Here is a 22,675-nt window from a genome sequence, read left to right as displayed (position 1 = left end):
GGACATGGACAGTTTTTTGTTCACTCTCAGAGGGTGAGAATAATGGGAAGGCAGCCAGAGGCTGGGTTACCAAAACCATGCCTGGCCACCTTTGTCTACCCAGTACTGATGTTTACACACAGCACAAGCTACTCATTTGAGGACGAGTGGACCTCCAGGGAGGCACAGAATCGGTTCAAATATTCGTCATTGTTATTAGACATGAGTGGGAATTGAATTCGGGTCGACGGATTCGTAGCGCAGCACGCTAACCACTACGCCACCGCTGCCCACACACACGCACACTCATCACGCACGTACAACAACAACCGCCATTTCCAATTAAGTGGTGGTAACTTCACTACAACCCTTGTGCCAGGCTAGGTGCACTTTGAGGCTACGTGACCTGTTGAAGGCTCGCTAGCAGGTCACGGAACAGACCCAGGTGCCACGGGTTGACTGACTGAGATTTGCGTACGCACATACGCACACGCGCGTACGCACGTACCGTCACGCCCACACTCGTCGCGCTTGGTGTAGTACTTGAAGCCGTTGGCCGCGCGCCGCTCGGCCTTGTCGTGTTTCTTGACATGCCACGGCAGCTTGGTGCTCACGTTGGTGGCGAACTCGCACGCCCCGCGTGCGCAGTGGTAGTGGCCGCGAGAGCGGAACTCGCACTCCTGCGCATGGGGCCCATGTGTGTGCCACACGCAGGGACACACACACACACACTCCTCTGATTAGCACGGTTGGCCAAGTTCAATATACATACGTAGGTACGCACACGGGGAGACACACACACTCGGGGACAACCACACACGGAAACGTGTGCATAAGTGTCATGGCCTCACAAAGACGTGGTCACTAAAGCAAAGATTGTGGTAGTCGGGGAGACAAATCGCGTTACTTAGGGTAACTGTCATAAAACATTGGTTAATCCCTGTCATTAAATGTAACCTGTAAAAGGCAATTTGTAATGAGTAAACAGTCATAGTAATAAATGTTTGTAGGGAGCTTTACATCTGTGTGTGTGTTACTTTGCGCAGTGTCTACACGAAAGAGAATTCCCCCCTCACCCCCACGAAATGCGTGTGACTTGGTAGGGGCCCTCCCCCGCACCGAACGTGTGTGAGTTGGTAGGGTCGAGCATGCGCTAGCTAATAAAAAAAAACAGCACTAAATCGCTAATTAAACTACTTTAAAGGTGACGGACGTGAAATCAGAATAGCGCTGGCTCAGCACGGGGCTTATGGCGTGGTACCTGACTACTTTTTAAATATGTAAACCCCACGGTTTGCGAGCCAAATCCTTCGCAAGTTGCGTCCACACACAGAGAGACAGACAGACAAAAAAATGACGTTTATATATAAGGTAGCCCTGTTGTTTTTAAAGACAATGTACTCACCGCAGAGAACCGTAGCGACACGACCACCACACTCTAAGATAGCTTGCACCAAACTGTGCCACGCCCTCCCACATGGCCTTGTGGGAGCCCCTTCTGGTTACGCTCCGATGACTTACACGTATGTCGTAGTTTTAGCGTTAGGGGAGAGCGTAAGACGTCGGTTTAGGTTTAGCATCAGATTCATCTGCGCGACGGTAGGGAAAGAAGCGATCGTCTCTTGTGGGCATGGGGCAGGGTTGTTATTGTTGTTCGGGTTTCGGGTTGGGGTTACGTTTAGGGTTCAATGTAGGTTTACCGTCTTTGCCGTCGGCTTTATATTTTAAAGTCACGACAGTGAAAGAGGGGGGAGTAGTGGAGGGGGGCGCGGTGGTGGGTGGGGGGGGTCATCATTGCTCACCGGCAGGGGGCAGGGCTCCTGCGCGGAGTGGTAGTGGAAGTGGCGGCGAGCGCTCTCCGTGCAGTGCGTGGGCGTCACGTGGTCGGTGCAGTGCGACTCCGCCTTGGCCGCGCTCTTGCACACGTACTTGCACGCGCCGAACAGGCAGTGGAAGTGGCGTGCGCGTGCGTACTTGCACTCGGGACTCAGGCATGGGTCGCTGCGGGATGGCACAAGGGGGAGACAGAAGGTGGAGACAGACGCAGAGATTCACCCACCACCCCACCCACACTGAAGACAACGATCCCCCGTAGAGTCTTAACGGACTTTTCGGTACGACAAACTAGAGGGGTGGGTGGTCACCACCCTCCATATCTGGCCGCTTTTGTCTCCCCTCTCCCCAATGGCAATGTTTATCGCACCATTTGAGGCTGAGTCTACCTAAGGGAGGTCCAAGACTGGTTCAGATAATCGTCACTGGTGTTGACCGTGAGCGGTCAACACAATATGTATTGTTTCTAAAAATAAATATATCCCGCAGATATGGTTTCCTTAGGTCCCATGAGCCTAAGTGTAACATCATCTGAAGCTATTAACACAATTTGGGATAAATCGTAAAGAAAATCTCACGTGCGTGACTTTACACATGCAATGTGAGTTTAGGAAAATCCACACCAAACGGTCAGCGCCACCATAAACGATACAAAAGCCAAGTCACGCCGCCTCTATTCCCCAACGAGCAATGGGGGCAGCGCTGACCACTATTCGCATCGCTGAACCACTGGTGTCAAATTCCACATTCTCATGGCAGGGGTCAGTCTCTTCACAGGACAACCATCGGTGACCTCTCAAAGTGACGCTGGATTAGTGTCTTTGATGCAGCCATTGCGAGGATCCACAGAGAGAGTCCCAAACCCTGGCTTGAACCCCAATTCTCCGAGGTAAATGGCTCAAGTGTTTTTTTTATACGGCCGCAAACCCACAATCCAGTTCGGTGTCCCTGGCAAAGCCATGATAAAAATGCAGCGCAATCTACCCTCTCGTAATGGTCTCAATAAACACAAATACTTACTTCTCATCGAACTGCAGGAAGCCTGGCTTAATCTGTGGCTTCGATTCTTGAAGCCGGGCCGTGTGAGACTGCTGCTGATGCTGCTGCTGATGCTGCTGATGCGCTGACTGCTGCGAATTCATGTGCGTGCGCAGCAAATGCTGGTACTGCTGCTGCACTTGCACAACCGCCTGCTGCTCCTGCAGATTCATCTGCTGCCCATTCAGCTGCTGACCCGTCACCACCTGCTGCGGTTGCAAGTGGTTGTTCATCGCAAACGGCTTCATCAACTGCTGCTGAAGCACGGGTCGTTGTTGCTGCTGTTGTTGTTGCGGCTGTTGCTGCTGCTGTTGCTGCACACCTATCAGGTCTGGCTGTACGTGAGTGGGGAGTGGTTGCCTGTGCAGTGCAGACCCCATGTGCTGCTGCTGCTGCTGTTGCTGTGGCTGCAGAGCAGCTTGGTGCAGCGGTTGATGGAGAGACAGCTGCTGTTGCTGCTGCTGCTGCTGTTGCTGCTGTTGCTGCTGTGTCCAGGCAAGCAGGGAGGGAAGCAGGGAGCCAGTCACCACGGCGACAGGCCCACAGCCATCGACGCGGCCGTGGAAACTGGAGGAGACGGTGATCATAAGCATCAGCTACAAACGAGGCAACAGCTTGGATATTTGTAGAGGCAACAGTGTGGGCCCCGGCACCGCCTGTCACAAAGCCTTCGCACACTTATACCCAGAATACCAAGGTCTGATGAGTACAGTTGGCTACGTAGGGTGTGAAAGAAGTTCAACATATATACATAGGTCTGCCCCCCAATGAAATTCCATGTGTGTATGTCTATGTGGGAGAGGTAGCGTAGCGGTTAGCGTGCTCCGATACGAACCCAGCGACCCGAGTTCGATTCCTGCTCCAAGCCAACATCAGTGATGATTATCTGAACCTGACCTGGGCCTCCCCTAGGTCGACTCAGCCTCAAATGAGTACCTGTTGTGGTGTGTAAACATCACCACTGAGGAGACAAAGTCGGCCAGGCGAGGTGCTGGCCACCCACCCCCTTGTGTGCCATGCGGCCTTCATTCCTGCCCGCTAACAGCACTTACCCCAGTCAATTACGGCTATATGGGGGATCTTTGTCTTTGTGTGTATGTGCGTGTGTGTGTGTGCACCTTGCGTGTTTGTTGGCACCGTCCATGGTACGGAAGATAGCACCGCAGCCGTCGACACGACAGTGCACGTGGTCCGAGTGCGAGAAATCGCACGACGGCTCCCGGCACGCGCCGTCCGTGAACCTGCACCAACACGCAAAAACAAAGATTCTCCATGTAGCCTACACAGACTGTTGGGGCAAGGGCGGTTAGCGAGCACTTAAGAAAGTCGGTACGGCGCACTTCTGAGGGGGTGGTTTGGCCGAAAAGCACGCCTGGCTGCCTTCGTCTCCCCAGTGCTGATGTTTACACACCACACCAGGCACTCACATCAGGTTGAAGTTGCGCCTCAGTGTAGGTTCAGAAATTACTCGCCATGGCTGGGAATATGAACCCAGGTTGCTACGATCATTGCACGACTGCTATGTACATACACACGTAAGCTCGTTCGTAAAAATAATCTTTAAAAATATACACAACAAAACAATCAAAGAAAAAACAGTACTTTACCGTTGTAGGTATTTTTCCCATAATGCCGTTGGGTTTTCACGTTTGATGGCAGCCCTCAGGGATTGGTTGATGAAAGTTGCGCCTGATTGGCCGCTCGTCTGCAGGTTCAGCGAATCAGAGAGCCCCATTCCAGTCTGCAAGAGAAAAAGAGCGTTGCATTGCTATGACGTAATTTTTGACTGTACGACATGACGCCAATTGTGAATTCTGTTCCCCGTAACTTTGTAACGTATTGGATTTGTTTTTTGGTGTCCTCCTTGTAAGAATAAACATCACGAAAACGGTCTTCAACTGCTGTTCACTTAGCAAAGGTCTGCCGTAAAGTTCTAACCATCGTAACTTTACAATCTATAACAGCTATCTTCTTCTTGCGTATGTCACAAAGTGCTTGCAACAAATTTCGATTTAAAGCTTTCCTGACTGCAGGGATTCATCTTCTTGGTTCTTTCGGTAAAGTCACGTAGAATGGAAATAATAAAATTATAAAAATAAAACATAATAAAAAAATTCTCACGACGTTTCGGCCACAACGCAAGTAGCCGTCCTCAGGTGGAGAACAGGTCTGTCGAGGAGACAGAGTCCGGATCAGATCATCTGTCTCCTCGACAGACCTGTTCTCCACCTGAGGACGGCTACTTGTGTTGTGGCCGAAACGTCGTGAGAATTATTTTATTATGTTTTATTTTTATTATTTTATTATTTCCATTCTACGTGACTTTACCGAAAGAACCAAGAAGATGCTTGCCACAAATGAACCACAATACCTTGCTGATCTCGTTAAGGAGCATAAACCATCATTCCAAGCCTGGTCATCCTAGCAGCGGCTTTGGCTAGCCATCGAAGACGGTCACTGCATCCAACGCTCTCAGATGTGCTTCTGCGGCCGTCTGGAACACTCTTCCTTCCGATATTAGGAAGCCATTGGAGCTATGCACTTTTAAGTCGATATTGAAAACTCATTTCTTTATAACTGCTTTTCGTCTTTAGTTTGTTGTCCTTCCCCTGCAGCTGCGATTAGCACGGTTGGCTATGCACGGTGCGAAAGAAGTTAAACATACGTACGAACATGTCTCTGTTAATAGCCACATCAAGATCTACATCCAAGTTTGTGAAAGCCACGCGATGGCCTCATGCGAGGCTGAATGAATAGCTGCGGCTGTTGCTGCTGCTGCCTCCATTGAATTTGCAAAGTTGCCAGTGGTTCACAGTGCACTCTATGATTTGGCCAGGGTCTCACCGCAGTCACAACCCGACCTTCCTTCAATTTGACACGACTCAAGGAGGTGACCGGACCTGGCATCGTGCGGAGTTGATTTAATCACGCGCTCCATTGCGTTCGGAGGAAGGGCGGCACCCGGATTTCTCGGTGCTAGGATCCGATATCGAACTTTTGCTTGGGACGCCGCTGTTAATGCTTACACGGTAATAAAGATATAATTATTAATGAGTTACTACTACTGACAATACGAAAACAATTTAAAAACCAGGGCACAAATTTCAAGTCTTTATTCGATCGTGTACTCGGAGAGGCGGAGGAGCACAGGGGGTTACGGTTCGTCCGTGACCCCTGTGCCACCGTGCCCTGAGCGACAGCGGCGTCCTTCAGCAGACTCCTGCAGCTAGGAGGGAGTGCGTGGCACTTCGTGTGTGGAGCGGGAGACAATGTTCCAGTTGACGGGAGCGGCCACGGAGAATTGCCACTCAGCCAGGTTCGGACAGTCCGGGATTTGGGGACGATCAACAGGTCGTTCTCCGTGGTATGTATGTTGCTGAACTTCTTTCGCACCATACGTAGCCAACTGTGCTAATCGGAGATGGTCAGACAACAACCTCGGCATAATTTGAGTTACGATGCTGAAAGACGAGCACGTTTAATGGGCAATAACACCTTTAATTGTTGCGTTATATCGTAATTTGTCAGATAATGTTATGTTTTAAAGAATTAAATTTGTAAAAAAAAATGATATCATGCAACAACAAAAAAGCGGCTGGGGAAATCGCAGTGGATCTTATGTCTGTGATTAAACCTGGCAAGCCTGGGGGAGAAGAGAGGCAGAGATTGGGCAGTATGGAAAGCAGGTGGCATGTTGGACCCCGTGACCTCTCCTCCACATGGCCTGTGAATCGACTGCTGTTGCCGAGTACATTTTTATCAGGCACTCACCCTGAGCAGAAAAGACGACAGGGATCCAGCCAAGGGTCCTTCCATCAATGGCCTGCAATAGAGATGTATTGCTCATAAGCTGTCACCACAGTTATTACAATTGTGAGGTGACAGGTTTAAATACATATCATGAACATAAAAGTCAAGGTACAATTAAACATTCAATTTTACGTAGAAAAGTTATATTACTCTATGTGTGTTTGAAGTTTCTATGAAGCAGATACAAAGCCTTACCCTTAAATACATATCATAAACATAAAAGTCAAGGTACAATGAAACATTACATTTTACGTAGAAAAGTTATAGTACTCTATGTGTGTTTGTAGTTTCTATGAAGCAGACATAAGGCCTTACCCATGATGCTTTGGGCTTGGGTCCTGGTTTACATGATCGCAAGGTTCTTGTTTGATTTGAACTCTGGACGAGCCTTCCCATTGGCTGAGTCCTGGTCATGTGATAGCAGTGGGAAGAGAGCGAGGGAGCACATGAGTAGTGTCATGGGGTGTGTGCATTTCATGTATTTGCATGTGTGTGTGAGTCGGTGTTTTTGTATGTGCATGTATGGGTTCATATGTGTTTATTTCTCTTTTTGCGCAAGATTATGTGTGTCCAGGGTTAGGGTGGGAAGCCATCGTTTCGCGGTTAGCTCGCTGCGCTACGAACCCAGCGACCCAAATTCTGATTCCTGCTTATGACCAAACCAGTGACGAATATCTGAACCACTGCAGAGACAAAGGCGGCCAGGTATGGTGCTGGCCACCCACCCCCTTGTGTGCTGTACTGGCCATTACCAGGTAACGCTCACCGAGCTGGAGAGCTCTTTTGCAGAAGCAACCTGGCTACAAATGATAGCTCTACCAAGTGGCTTATCATGTCGAAAGTTATAGCAGCCAAATAATCTAAGCGCACGTTTCTAAATATGGAGGGAAAAACCAGAGGACCCGGATAAAAATACACGCGACCACGGGGAGAACATGCAAACTCCAACTATACAGACGTCAGGGTAGGGATCGAACCTACAACCTCCTGTATACCAGGCGAGGTAGTTAACATCTCGCCACCGTGGAGCTAAAAGCACTTGCCCCAAAAGTCTGTTAAGGCTATATGGGGGATCTTTGCCATAGTGTGGCACAATCGCCACACTATGGAAGAAAACTAATCTGGAAACAGTGGGGGGGGGGGCTATGTTCTTGAAATGGAACGTGATTTTCCACAGCAGATTAACTTAAGAGCCTTCGCAAATTAATGCGCTTCTAATTTTGTCCCAAAGGAATCAATAGCACGGGAGTGGAGTGCATGCTACAAAATTACCGGTTCAAAGCAAAATGCCATCATCGTCGTCATCGTCATTATCACCGGGTGGAGGGGGGGGGGGCGGTAGGAGAAGGAAAAGTTATCGAGGCCTCTAGGCTCACCGTCTCCCACGCCATCCTCGTGCTCCTTCTTCACGGACCCCATCGCGGCCGCCGGCGGGGGAGGCCTCAGAGCCCCGGCCGCCAGGCGCGCCATCTCCGGCGAAATCCTGAGGCACGGGGAGCCGGCCCTCGCGCCGCCGCCCTGCGGCCCATGCGACGCCGGGCCCGACGACAATTCCGTCGACTCGTCACCATCCCCTCCGGCGCTGTCGCCGCTGTCGCCCACGTCTTCCTCTTCCTCGTCGTCTTCGTCGTCGTCGTCAACGTCTTCTCCTCCTCTTCCTTTGTCCTCTGCTTCCGTCTCTCTGTTGCGTGGCCCAGGCACGTGTTGCTTCGCGGGCAGCTCACCGTTGTCGGTGTAGCCGCCGCTATCATCGTCGCCATCATCGTAGTTGGTGACGTCCGCCTGGTCTCCCAACCGGCGGCGCTTCCTCCGCTCGCCGAGCTCTTGCTGTTGCCGCTGCCGCCGCCGCTCTCTTCGCATTCCATGCTTCCTCTTCCCCGTCTTCTCTCCATCGCCTCCAGCCACCATCTCCCCCTCGTCCTCATCTTCCTCGTCCTTTACGATGATGGCCGCATGATCACCGCTACCCTCCACCTCCGAATCTTTGCACTTTGCTTGATCTAGACTGTCGTCAACGTCCACGTCATTTTCATCATCCTCATCATCATCCTCGTCATCGTCTGCATCCTTGTCATCATCGTCATCATCATCGTCATCATCATCGTCTTCGTCATCATCATCGTCGTCATTGTCCTCCTCCTCCCCCTCCTCTTCTTCGTCGTCATTGTCGTCTGCCACTTCTGCGTTGCTGCCTCTGCCAAAGGCGGTGGTGGTAGTGGTAGCGGCCGTGTGGCCGGCAGAGCCTAGGGGTTTTGAGGCAGTACCGTCGTCACCACGAGCGTCTCCAAGGCGCATGCCGAAGTGAGTGCCGCCAACACCGGCAGCCGCTGCGGCTGCTGCCAGCTGCAGCAGCTGCACGGGAATCTGGCGCAAGGGAACGCCGATCGGGATCGGACCGAGACCCAGGCCAAGGCCTAAACCCAGGCTGATCGCCGGCATGATGCCGTGGATCTGGGAACCGGACGAAGCCTTCGACTCGGGCCTCGGGGGCACACCCGGCGCAGACAGCAGCACGCCAGCCTGCTGCACGTCCGACTGCTGCTGCTGCATTCCGAAATGCTGCTGCGTCAAAAGCATGATCGACGACGGGTGGAACGCCGTCGACGACGACACCGAAGCGACAGAGGACGGTAAAGACGAACAGGCCGACGAAACGGAATTGCTGCCCCCCGCTCCGACAAGTGCCACCACGGGGCCGAAGCAGGCGCTCGCCGACGCCCGGCAGCCGTCCTCCGACGTGCCCGCGTGCCCGTCGAGTGGGCAGCAGCTGCCGGCTGGCGCTCCGCACCCGTCGATGGCGCACACAGGCGTCGCGGGCAGGGTGACAGGTGCCACTCGCGCGGAGCCGGCCGCAGCCTCCGTGTCGGACGTGGGCGTCGACTGCTCCGTGGCCGCGCTCATGGCCGCCGTCAAATCGGCCGCGGTCGCCGTCGTCATGGTCGTGGTCGCGGTCGTCGTTGTCGTCGCTGCCCCCACTGCTGCGGTGGAAAGTAGAAATGGGGAGCCGGTCGAATAATTTGTCGCCTGCAGCAAGGTCTCGGAGAGGCCGGGCTGCTTGCCGAAGTTTGACGCAGCCGTCGCGGCCGGGAAGAGGGTGGCGCTGAAATTCGCCGGCGCCTCGAAGCGGAACTGGGCCGTGCCGGAGAACCCGGGCGGAGTGAATGCCGTGAACGTGCTGCTGCCGGCCAGCGCCAGTTCAGCCTGAAGCGGTTTCCTATCCAGGGGCGAAGGCACCAGGTTGAGAGTGGAGATGCAGCCAGTCCCAGTGGGGGCTCCGGGCCGGTCGCAGCCACGCACGGAGCTGCGTCGCTCATGCTTGCGCTTGTGCGACGTCATCTGGCTCGTGGAGGTGAAGGTGAAGGCGCAGCCCGAGCGGATGCAGTGGAAGTGGTTGGTGGCGCGCGCGTATGCACAGCCCGCGAAGCCGCACGACTCGTACTTGTAGAACTTTTTGAAGCCGTCGCGGGCATAGGCATCGTCGCGCACGTGGTACGACTTGTGCTTCTCCACGTCGCACTTGTTCTTGAAGGTGAAGTAGCAGCCGCTGCGCCTGCGCCACGGGCAAGATGGAGACGGGAAGGAGGGATGTAGGGGGCAAATGAGAGGGAATATTAACCCCATTAACTGTGCTGCGCCGGCATCACACAACTCCCGAATCAGTTGAAGCCAAACAGGGCAGGCAGAGGAGGGGCTGACGACGGCATCACTGCGTTGTCTGCGCGCATCTCGATTCATCCGTCGAGCATGACCGTAAGCGGCACGGCTCGGCTCTCCCAGTGAGAAAAATGGCCGATGCTTTCTGAACTGCCGCCGATGGGGGCCGTACAACCCAACCGAGCCGTGCCAAGCCAGCTGGGCGCCAGGCTTGGCACGGCTCGGTTCGGGTGTATGGCTAAAAAGAGGCATGGGACAGAATAGAAGGTACAAAGTAGAACAAGAAGGGAAACAGGTGGACGAACAAAAAGGTGAGATGGGTAGGAAGACGGGTAAGAGACGGGAGAGAGTAATGGCAGAGGGGAGAGAGAGATGACGTGTCTTTGTGGTGGATGTAGCGACGGTGATGACGTTGGCCAGTATCACAGTTGTCACCTGGACAGGGCGCTATATAAATATGAAATAAAATAGAATACACGTTGGGGTGAGCAATGCGGAGGTGGGACTGCAAGGCATCATGGGGGGAGGAGACGAACTCTCACGAGGCTGCGTGTGTACGGACGGCAGCCCAATCACAGCTGCTGCTGCTGCTCGTGAGGCTACTGGCTGTCGTCAGTCAGTAATCCTCTAAATAATCTCAGAGCTTATTTTCACGAGGGTCCTGTCAGGTTTTTGCAGTAGGGGGCGACGTTGCTACGTGTGACAATAAATTCGAGGCGTTTGTGGGTAATGTATTCAGCATTGGGGGATGTTTGGACAATCCACGTTGCATTGTGTGGTTTGTTAGCCATGGGAGTAAATTAGAGAACCTGAAGGATAACAAGGGGAGAACATACAAACACCACACACAAAGGGCGTTGGGAATCAAACCCAGGCCCTTCTTGCTGTGAGGGCCAAGTGTAACTGCTGTTCTGCCCTGGAGCCCAACAAATGCCCGTAACTATTCTGCTGCTTGTCACGGTGCTGCTGGTCACACAGCTGCTCAGCCGCCGCTCCTTGTGGCTGTGAAGCTGATGCTGCTGATAGTGGCTATCGTACTGCTGCTGCTGTTGCTGCTGCTGCTGTTACTATTGCTGTTACTGACACTGCTGCTACAACTACAAACACTACTGCTGGCGAATTGCCCGATGATGCTGGATGCAATTACCAGCGAAACGTCGTACTCAAATTGTAAATGTTGTGGTTTCACGCTTCAACACACCGGTGGGCTAAAGCAGTGAACTAATTGTCCTTTGTCAACGTGACACTTTTTTACTGATTGGCCGTGTCGGGTGGTGGAGGGTTACGACACATTTATAAATAACGCGATCTAAACCCAAAAACGTTGATTATGAATAATATTGGTCACGAAAGCCTACGTGTTAAACTGACTACTGCTGTTGCTGCTGCTACTGTTGCTGTTACTGACACTACTAATGTTGCTGCTACTACTACAAACACTACTGCTATTACTGCTGCTACTACTGCTGTTGTTGCTGCTCCTATTACCCCAAATACTACTACTGCTGTTGCTGCTGCTGTTGTTGCTGCTCCTATTACTCCAAATACTACAACTGCTGTTGCTGCTACTGTTGTTGCTGCTCCTATTACTCCAAATACTATTACTGCTGTTGCTGCTGCTACGAACACAATTACTACTGCTGCTGCTGCTCCTATTACTCCAAATACTACTACTGCTGTTGCTGCTGCTACTGTTTTTGCTGCTGCTATGACTACAATTACTGATGCTGCTGTTGCTGCCGCTCAAGGTGTAGGTGAGAGCGCGTCACGTGCCGGCAGTGGAAGTGCGTCGTCTTGTGCCCGTGGAAGGTGCAGGTGGGCGTGCCGCAGTCCTCGGTGGCGCGGTAGCGCTGGAAGCCGTCGCTGATGAGCTGCGCGTTCTTCTTGTGGAAGTTCTCATGCGTCATCACGTCCGACGTGCTCGTGTACACCTTGGTGCAGCCAACCTGCATCGACGGCAACGGCAACAGCGACGACGAGGATGACGCTCAAGCAGGTGCGCACGTGCATGCTTGTGTGTGTGTGCGTGCGGGCGTTCGACACTTCGCGTGGCCTTAAAGTGCACCTAGCCTGGCACAAGCACCGTGGTGACGTCACCGCCACTTAAGTGGTGTGTGTGCCGTGGTTAGCACACCGCTGTGCTACGAACCCAGCGAGCCGAGTTCGATTTCCTGACAATGGTGGAGAATACCCTGAATTGTTGTTCGACCTCCGCTAGGTCGACTCAGCCTGAAATGAATACCCTGTGCGATGTGTAAAAACATCAGCACTGGGCAGAGGAAGGCAGTTGAGCATGGTGCTGGATAGCCGCCCACCCCCTCGTGCGCCGTATCGGCCTTCAAAGATTCTCCTAACAGCACTTGCCCCAAAAGTCCGTTCAGGCTATACGGGGGATATTTGTCTTTTGTGTGTGGCGCGGTAGTATGGTGATTCGCGCACCGCTGCGCTACGAACCCGGCGACCCGAGTTCAATAATCTGAGTCAACCTAGGGGAGGCTCTGGACCAGGTTCAGATATTTGTCACTGATGGTGGTCGTGTGTGGGAATTTAACTTGGGTCACCTGGTTTGTAGCACTTTGCGCGAACCACTGCACCACCACTCCCCAAGCACATTTACACACACACTTGCATCGTAACATAGATGTAAATCATCTTGAATGCACATCCAGTGAAGAAAGTGTGTGTGTGTGTGCACATACACAGATGGTGGGGAATGGTAGTGCAGTGGTTAGCACTACGAAGCCGACGAGCCAAATTCGATTCCCACTCAAGGCCAATAATGGTGGCGAATATCCCAAACTGTTGTTAGCACTGTGGAGGTGAAGGCGGCCGGGCGGCGGTGCCAGTCACACCACCCCTCGGTCCACCAATCCAGTCTTCATAGGTGCCAACAGCACTTGCCTCAACATTTTTTTGGCAAAATGAGGCATCTTCGGGTGTGTGTGTGAGTATGCACATAAGAGGAGCGGTGGTGTAGTGGTTAGGCCATCGCTGTGCTACAAACCCAGAGACCCGAGTTTGATTTCCGCTCGGAGACCAACATCGGAGAGGAATATCCCGAGCTGGTGCTGGGCCTCCTCCTAGATCGACTCAGCCTTAAATGAGTAGCCGGCGCAGGAGACAAAGGTGGCCGTGCCTGGTGTTGGATACACCACCCACCTCGTGTGCCGTGCAAGCCTTCATAGGTGCTCGCTAACTTTCCCCAGCAGCCTTTAAATGCTATACAGGGGATCTTTGTGTGTGATGAGGTAATTGTATGCAGGTGTGTACATAGGCTTAGAGAGTAGATGGGTCACCACCAAAGATGAACACCCGAGGAGGGACGCATGCAAGGCTGATGAGTCAGATGCCTCCTATGACCTCCTGTCCCAGATGTTGAATAAAGTGGCCTCTTGGGATAGAGTCATCTTATTCGGGGTCTTTACTGCCCGAGTGGGCTATGATGCGAGCACTTGGGCAAGAGTTATTGCATGACCCGGGCCAGATAGCTTCAACAATAACGGTAAGAGGCGACTAGATTTCTGTGCTGCCGATGAGTGTATAATTATGAAGATAATATTGTGTATTTGCCGGCGTTTCCACACGGCGACTTGGGTGCATGCCAGGTTCACGCAAGAACATCTGTTTGGCTATTTAGTGGCTGCGCAGCAATTATAGGGCCCATATCCTTGACACCAGGATCTCATTTGTCCAGTGCTAATGATAGTGCATACGTGTGCGTGAGCATCTCTGGCAGGCGAGGCTGTGTTGGCTGGGTCATGTGGCCCGCACGCTCAGCCACTGCATGCACGAGCAGCTTCTGTTTGGCCAGAGAGAGAGAAGGCTTAACGGACCCGAGTAGCCGATGCGATGCATGAACATCTGCATCGAGGAGATGGAGGCGGTGTTGGTATGGCGCTGGCCACACCAACCCATCACAGGTGCGCCGTGCCGGCCTTCATAGGTGCTACTCGCTAACATTATGTGCCCCAACGGCCTGTTAGAGGCCATGTGGGGGCGGGGGGAGGGGGATGTGGAGGATCTTTGTCTGGTGTCTGTGTACCTGCATGCAGTGGTAATGGGTGCTGCGCCCGTTGAGGTGGCAGCTGCTGTAGTGCGCAGAGCAGTCGTCGAGCGGGCTGAAGCGCATGAAGCCGTGCTGCAGGCTGTTGTCGCGCTTCTTGTGCATGTTGTAGTGACGGATCACGTCCTGCTTGCTCGTGAAGCGCTGGCACACGCACACACACACACGCACGAGCGCGCACGCGCACGCACGCGCAGACATGTCCAAGCACACAGCCAGCACACACGCATACACACGCGCACGCATGACCAACCACACAACCGTGCACTCGCGCATGCAAAGACGCGTCCAAACGCACACGCGCAAACGTACACGTGTGCGTACGTTCACATGGACAGACATGACCAACGACCCACCCAGAAAAACAATGAAAGATCCACTATCTAGCCTTACAGACTTTTTGGGTAAGTGCTGCTAGCGAGCACCTATGAAGGCCAGTACGGGAAACGAGGGGGTGGGTGGCCAGCACCACACCTGGCCGCCTTTGTCTCCTGAGTGGCGATGTTTTACACACTGCACCAGATGCTCATTTGAGGCTCAGTCAGCCTAAGGGATGCCCAGGCCAAGGTTTAGATACTCTTCACTGGTGTTGGCCATGAGTGGGAATCAAACTCACATCTCCGGGTTTTGGAGTGCAACAACAACAGAAATAAAAGCCGCCATTTGCCACTAAGTAGTGGTGATGTCACCAGGGTGCCAGGCCAGGTGCACTCCCAGGCCACGTGAATTGTCCAAGGATCGCTGGCAGGAGGTCACGGGACAGACCCAGGTGCCATGAGTTGACTGACTTTGATGACTGGCAGATGCATCACCTGTGCCCCCTGCTGTGCCAACTCGCTTCATTTTCGTAGCGCACCACATGCACACACTCGTGCACAAGCAAATGCACATAATCACATACATCCAATCACACATCCATCCACAACCACGCATGTATTTGCACACACATTTACATGCACGCACGCAGGCACAGTTGCAGAGTTCAACTCTTGGTCTATGCGGTGGTCATGCTCCTTGTAAGTGTGATCGTGAGTGTTGATGAGTGTGAGCGAGTGTGATAGTGAGCGTTGGTAAATGTGAGTGTTGGTGAGTGTGAGTGAGTGTGATAGTCAGGATTGGTGCATGTGACTGTTAGCATGCTGGTGAGTGACTGTGGTAATGAGTGTTGCTAAGTGAGTGTGATAGTGAGAGTTGGTGAGTGTGTGAGTGTCGGTGAGTGAGTGTGATAGTGAGAGTTGGTGAATGTGAGTGTGTGTGTGTCGGCGAGTGAGTGTGATAACTAGTGTTTTGTGATAACGAGTGTGAGCGCGAGTGTGAGTGAGGAGCAGTACTTGGTAGTTGCACTCGGGGTCGATGCAGTGATAATGCTCCTTGTACTGGTAGGCGCAATGGGCATGGCCGCACTGCTGAGTGCTCCCGAACCTGGGGGGGGGGGGCACGGGATGGACAGGGAGACACAGAGTTAAAGACAGAGTGAGACACCGAGGGGCCGAGAGACACAGTGAAACGCAGAGAGGCATAGAGAGAGAGAGAGTGCTAGGCACAGAAACACATAGTGCACAAAAATTACTTTGGCAAAGACGGGACATGGACAGGAATGGAGTGAGTAAAAGTGACAGAGAGGAACGGTGATCATGCAAGAGAACCGCCATGGAGGAGACGGAGCAAAGGGAGAGCGGTGAGAGAGAGAGAAAGACGTGGAGAGATAAACATTGCAGGAGAGAGATGGAGGGGAGAAAAAGAGATTAAATGACAGGGAGGGATGGGACGGAGGGTTTGGTGGGGAATGGTGGAGAGGGAGGCCAGACAAGGAGGATGGGGTGGCAGGTGGAATACAATATAAGAGAGAGAGAGAAAAAAAACAATTAAAAAAAATGGGATATTTTTTTCTGTAAATGAACGATACGGTGAAATTAGAGACGATGGCAACATTTTTTGTGGCGAAATAAACGCGCGAACGGACACATGACACCGGCAAGGTCAGACGGGAACATGTGCATGTCAATAGCACACGCGTGTGCACAAGCACACGCACACGCGTACACACCCACTAGTGCACACACAAGCACACACCACATGCACACACACTCGCATACACCCACACATATCCATACACCCATGCACCCACGCGCATACATACACCCACGTACACAGGCGCACATCTACAAACACGCCTACAGGCGCATGTACACAGGCGCACATGCATATATATATGCATATACAACAACAGCTGCCATTCACAAATAAGTGGCGGTGATTTGCCAAAATAGGTGCACTTTGAGGCCACAAAGTGTACGCGTGCATGCACACACACGTGCATGCACACACACGTGCACACAGGTGCACACAAATACGTACAAAGAAAAAATCCCCCGCATAGCCTTAACAAACTGTAGGGGCAAGTGCTGCTAACAAGCACCTATGAAGGCCAGCACGGCACACGAGGGGGTGGGTGGTCAGCACCACGCCCGGCCGCCCTTGTCTCCCCAGTGCTGATTTTTACACACTGCACCAGGTACTCATTTGAGGCTGAGTCGACCTAGGGGAAGCCCAGGACCAGTTCAGATAATCGTCACTGGTGTTGGCCGTGAGTAAACTATTTGCACAACATAACTCCATGCTATTAACACAACATACTCTCGGGTGGTGACCACCCAACTAACCACGCTACGGCGGAACTAGACACGGTTCCGCTATCCCGGTCCGGACCACAAGCTGGGTCCCGGACCGCGTGGCTGAAGGCTTCTTCAAGCTTGACGTGGATCTCCTGCCTCCCCAACAATAAGAACCCCGTGCCCCTCACAAGGCCCCCCTTATATCGGGCTGGGGCTAGCTCCGCCTCTCGCCCCGCCCACCTTCTCGATCTCTCTCGCCCTTGCCTGAAAGTTCTCAAGAGTTCTTCTTGGACCATGTGACCACCCATTGTCCCCCTCCACCGGTGGCCCCCCTCCAGTATCATCCGGTCACGTGTCCCCAGGTCAGCCAGAGCATCATTCCCCCAATGTAACCCTAGCTGGCTGACACTCTCTCGCTATCTCAACGGGAGCTCGCACCGCACGCTGTGCGTGGTACCACCGTGCTTAACCAGCGCTCACCCAAGCCCCCACTAGGGCTGGTACTACACCCCGTGTCCTGGGGTGTACACACAACAGTATACGCCGTGGCCTCTCATGTCCGGCACCACACAGTGACATTCCCAGTCACTACACATGCACACACATGCCCACACAGGCACAAATACACACACATACTCGCACGATACAAGGAACTCTTGTAAGGCAGAGTCAACCAAGCGGAGGCCAACGAGCGGTACTCATCACTTTCCACTGATGTTAGCCGTGGCCGAAAATCACACCCACGTCACGGTGAGTGTCCTGACCACTGCGCCACCACTCCCCATATGAACCAACACACACACACAAGTAAATGTACAGGCACGCGGGGGATTCTAGTACATGCGCGTGTGGTGTGCGAATGCATGTAAAAAAGTGAGCGTGCGTCCGTGTGGTGCATTTGCCAGTCGTCTCCTTCATTCAACCCATGGCAGCCAGGTCTGTCCCGTGAACTCCTGTCAGCGAACCTTCCGCACTTCCTGGGGCCTCAAAGTGCACCTAGCCTGCTACAAATGCTGTTGTGACGCCACCGCCACTTCATGGCGACTATTGTCGTGTGTCTGTCGATGTATGGGGAGTGATGGTGTGGTGGTTAGCACACCCGGCGACCCAAGTTCGACTTTTGCTCGCGACCAAAAACAATGGCGAATATTTGAACTTGACCTGGGCCTGCCCTTTGTTGGCTCAGCCTGAAATGAGCACCTGGTGCATTGTATACACATCAGCACTGGGGAGACAAAGGTGGCCAAGCGCGGTGCCGGCCAAAACCACCCCTTCACGTGCTCTGCCGGCCTTCAATGGTGCTCGCTAACAGCACTTGCCCCCAACAGCCTGTTAAGGCTATACGGGGGATCTTTGTCTTTGTGTGTCAGTGAAAAGTAACTGTGTGTGTGTGTGTACGTGTGCCTGGTTGTTTTTGCAGACAAGGCTGTTTGTGTTTAATTGCTCAAATTAAATATTCATGGCTAAAATGGAAAAAATTACTCCTCCATAAAGCATGTGCGGGTGTGGGCGTGTGTGTGTGTATGTATGTGCGGATGCATGTGTGCGTGTACTTGGTGTGTGCGTGTGTGCTTGTGCATGTGTGTTCTTGCGTTGTGTGCGCGCGTGTGGGTGCGTTTGTGCTCTCACTTGGTAATATATTTCTGGTAGATGTTTGATTCATCTCCGTTTGGAACTTTCTCCACTGGTAGGCCGTTCCTGACAAAACGACAATGCGCGCGCACACACACAAACACACAGACAGAGGTAGACGTGTTGTGAGCCGGCAAGGAGGAACATTTGTAAGACAGCCCGATCGACAAACAGGTGGAGAGACGGGACAGCGAAAAGAGACAAGCGGAGAGAAAAATTGACAAAAAGTGAAAGTAGCAGATAAGGAAAGAGAAAGGGACGAGACAGAATGATGGGACAGATGAAGAGGAATAGATAGAAACCAATGGATAGACCGACAGAGGGACAGGAGGAAAAACAGACGGAGTAGGGACGTCGGTGAGAGGTGGAGAGAGAGGAGGAGATGTTGGGATAATTGAAAGGAGAGATGCTCGATCGGACGAGAGTCGATGAACAACGGTTTCAATGGGGCGCAAAGACAGCGAGAGGATGGCAGGAGCGGAGGAGGATGAGAAGATATACATTTCAGTAGAGGGCACAAGGAGATAGGAGAGAGAGCGTGGGGAGATAGCAGGAGATAGAGCGAGGGAGGGAAAGTGAGAGAGGTCATATTTTGTCTCGGGTCAAGGCAGGCCAGTGCAATCGATTCAATCACACGTCAGACTAAATCAATCGCACACACGGCACACACAGTTTTAGTCAATAACATAATTTTTTCTCTCCAATTTAAATTTTAATTAATTTATAAAATGGAATTACCTTAGGGACATTCAAAATGTATGCTTTTTTTTTTAAAGGGACCGCGTTTCTGCTTTATTTTTGTGCGCACGCAGGAGCTCGAACCCGTGCATCGCGGGCCCGGTTCGGCAGTAAAGCATGTGACCCAAAGCTCAGCCAATGGGCCGCTCTCCAATTCCCTATGTAAATGGCAGATTTTTTCTTGTGAATTGTAAATCAAGCCTTTGTGGCAGTTCCTGTTGGCAAATAAATGTTGACAAATGCCTTCTCGTTGGAAGCCAAACGACTGTTGAACAAGATGCAAAAATTGTGTGAACAAATAAAAAAAATCACATGGCCATTGCGCACACGCGCAAGCGAATAAACACCGTTTTAGCATCTCTTTTCCAACTTTACGGGGTTCTCTTCTGATGGGTCTTTCTCTGTCATTTATAGATTTGGCCGGTGCGACTGTCGGTGGTTTATAGCCCTTTCGGATGAGTTGGGTGACCTCGCAACTTGGAAACCACGTAACGGTTTGGATGAGAATGCGTAGAGTTCAACGTCGAACGAAACAGCGAAGCTCTTTTGTGCTTAACAACAAAGCAATTGGGAGTCAGCAGAAAAACTTTTGTTTCTTCATTAAGAAATTGCTTCCCAATTAAAGCCAAATTTCCCCTGATAACATTCACAATCATGCCACCCAAGCAAATATTCCAACGTTGACCCAATGTTAGCCCCAACGTTCCAAGTAAATGGAACACCAGGTACACATTTTCGGCTCAGTTGACCTATGGGGTGGTCCAGGCCAGTATTCGAAACCAACAGCCGTAGACGATGCACACAACCAAAAATTGAAACCCGGATGCTGCCGAGGTCACCGATTCCACCACAATTTTCGATACACAGAGAGAAAGGTCACCGCCCGTAGCCATTACCGTTGGTGTCAGTGCTATCAGCGAACCACCGATTAAGTCTGGCACGGCACACGAGGGGGCGGTGTGGCCGGGACAACCTTTGCATTCTCGGTGATGAGGCTTACACACCGCACCGGGAACTCATTTAAGGCTGAGTAGACATAGGGGAGGCCCAGTTCCGGTTCAGATATCTGTCACCAAAAATAGCTGTGAACCAGGGTCGTCAGTTTCATTGTGCAGCACACTTATCACTACACGACTGCTTCCCTGTACACACAAAGACAAAGATCCACCATATAGCCTTCACAGACTGTAGGAGCGAGTGCTGTGAGTAGCACTTATGAAGCCCGACACGGCACTCCAGGGGGTGGGTTGCCAGCAACACGCCCGGCCGTCTTTGTCTCCCGAGTGACGATGTTTACACACCGCATCAGATACTCATTTGAGGCTGAGTCGACGTAGTGGAGGCCCAGGACCAGTTCAGATAATCGCCACTAGTGTTAACCATGAGCGGCAATCGAACTCTGGTCGCCGGGTTCGTAGCACAGCGCAGTAACCGCTAATACTACCGCACCTCACACACACACACAGACACGGATGCGAGTACACACAGACAAGCGCGAATACACACTCACTTGACGGAAGACACCGTGCCGCTCGTGATGGACTCTGCTCGCAGGAATGCAGCCGCCACAGCCGCAGCTTCGAGTCCTCCCCTCTGCCCGCCGCTCGCCAAGTGGCCACCACCACCACCGACGACGCCGCCGCCGCCGCCACCACCACCCGTCAGCAGCTGATGCTGCTGCTCTCCCTTCACCACAACCTCGCTCTTCACCCCAAAGTCGCTCGGGAAAAAGCTTAACATCCTGCCATGCGACAGAGCAATGCAGGTCTTGCCGCTGGCTCCGGGGCTGTACAGGGGAGGTGCCGCCTGTCCCTGTCCCTGCCGCTGCTGCTGGTGCTGGTGCGGGTGGTGATTCTGCAATATGGCGGCCGAGTTGGCGTTGGCGAGCGCGCGGATCTGCGAGATCTTGTCGGCCCCCTTCACGTCGTACTTGGAGGGCCGTCCCACGCGGCCCGTCTTGAAGGCGATGGCGCCCCCGGCCATGAGTGGCGTCGAGCCCCCCCGTGAGCCGGGTCCCCCCGAGCCCTCCTCTCCTGGCCGAAACAGGTGCAGGTACTTGACGTTCTCCAAGTCGTACTTGGAGACTCGCCGGTTGGTTTGGGCGCCGCTGGTGCCGCCGTTGCTCCCAGCGGCAACGTGATTGCAGGTGGCCGCCGCGGCGTTGCTCGAGCTGCCACCGCCGGCGCCGTCGTGGCTCACCCGTGGTAACTTCAGGAGCTGCGGCGCGTGGGACTTGGCGACGCCGAACCCGTCGGAGATCTTGGTGGTGGCGGCGCCGGCGGGGCCTGCGGATGGCGACGTGGCGGTACCCGGCGCCGGCTCGTGCTCCTGCGGGGGGGCAATGCTCTCGCCGGCGCGCAGCTTTCGGATGAAGAAGTCGTACTTGGAGGCGCGGGCGTGAGGAAGCGCGTGCTGCCCGGCCCTCGCGGCAGCGTCGGACAACTCGGCTGTGTCGCAGGCCGGCTGCGCCTCCTCGTACGCCTTGCCGAAGTCCGGCGCTGGCTCCTGCGGCGGGCCGTTGGCGCAGGCCGCGCGAGCGTGGGCGGGGTTGCCGTTGCCATGTGGGTGCTGCTGCTGCGACGGCTGCAGGTGGTGGTGGGGGTGCTGGTGGTGGTGGTGCTGGTGGTTCGCTGCCACGGCCGTGGTTGTGGTCATCACCAGCGAGGGGGAGGAGGGGGTGGAAGAGGAGGACATGATGACGGAGGCCGCTCGCTCCAGCTCGCATCGCGTCCTCGGATCGAGGAGGCCCAGGGCGCCCAGGAGGTCGCTCATTCCTGAAATCACAGGCACCATCACCGCCATCACCACCTCAATCACTACTATCATCACCACAATCATCAACACTGGCATCACCATTACCACTACCACCACCATCACCATCACCACTAGCATCACCACCACCATCTTCATTATCGCCACTACCACCATCATCATTACCACCACCAACATCATCACCAACATTACCACCACCATCACTGATGCCACTTTTGAGTCTTATTTTTAGGATATTTTTTTACAGTGGCTTCGTGGCTTGTGTCCACATTTAAATACTAACCAAGTGCATCATCAGTCTTAAGTTTGTATGACACGTTTGTTAATTTCTTTCACATTCACAGGTAAATATACAGCGTATTTGTGAACTGATAAAACTCTCTGTCACACAAGCTTTAGGTTTTGGCACATCCTTTGCTTAGGCCAAAGACCTCAAGTCTACCACTTGTGGAAGTGAGACAATAACATTTGAGTGCTATTTCCGCTCTCAGAAGCTTTTCACATTCATCGTGCAGTGCTGCAAAGACGCAGATCCCCTATA

The 22,675-nt window shown here is 53.1% G+C and overlaps 1 protein-coding gene across 1 annotated transcript in view; it reads right to left on the bottom strand.

The window, feature by feature from the left end:
- Positions 1-22,675, bottom strand: part of CASZ1 (castor zinc finger 1) — a 135,145-nt gene that overhangs the window by 15,594 nt on the left and 96,876 nt on the right. The window contains exons 7-19 of the mRNA XM_061561218.1: positions 20,873-22,136; positions 18,622-18,690; positions 15,709-15,799; positions 14,357-14,521; positions 12,088-12,260; positions 8,037-10,210; positions 6,976-7,066; positions 6,622-6,673; positions 4,458-4,591; positions 3,969-4,091; positions 2,833-3,417; positions 1,782-1,980; positions 488-659 (exon numbers count right to left, since the gene is read on the bottom strand). Of these exons, the coding sequence (XP_061417202.1) occupies positions 488-659; positions 1,782-1,980; positions 2,833-3,417; positions 3,969-4,091; positions 4,458-4,591; positions 6,622-6,673; positions 6,976-7,066; positions 8,037-10,210; positions 12,088-12,260; positions 14,357-14,521; positions 15,709-15,799; positions 18,622-18,690; positions 20,873-22,136 (5,292 nt within the window). The remainder of the gene's footprint in view (positions 1-487; positions 660-1,781; positions 1,981-2,832; positions 3,418-3,968; positions 4,092-4,457; positions 4,592-6,621; positions 6,674-6,975; positions 7,067-8,036; positions 10,211-12,087; positions 12,261-14,356; positions 14,522-15,708; positions 15,800-18,621; positions 18,691-20,872; positions 22,137-22,675) is intronic.

Source organism: Lethenteron reissneri, chromosome 27 (assembly GCF_015708825.2).
Source record: "Lethenteron reissneri isolate LAM-NWPU_2019-01 chromosome 27, ASM1570882v1, whole genome shotgun sequence".
NCBI lineage: Eukaryota > Metazoa > Chordata > Hyperoartia > Petromyzontiformes > Petromyzontidae > Lethenteron > Lethenteron reissneri.
The sequence above is the reverse complement of the archived record's forward strand: the minus strand, read 5'-3'. Positions and strand labels throughout refer to the sequence as shown.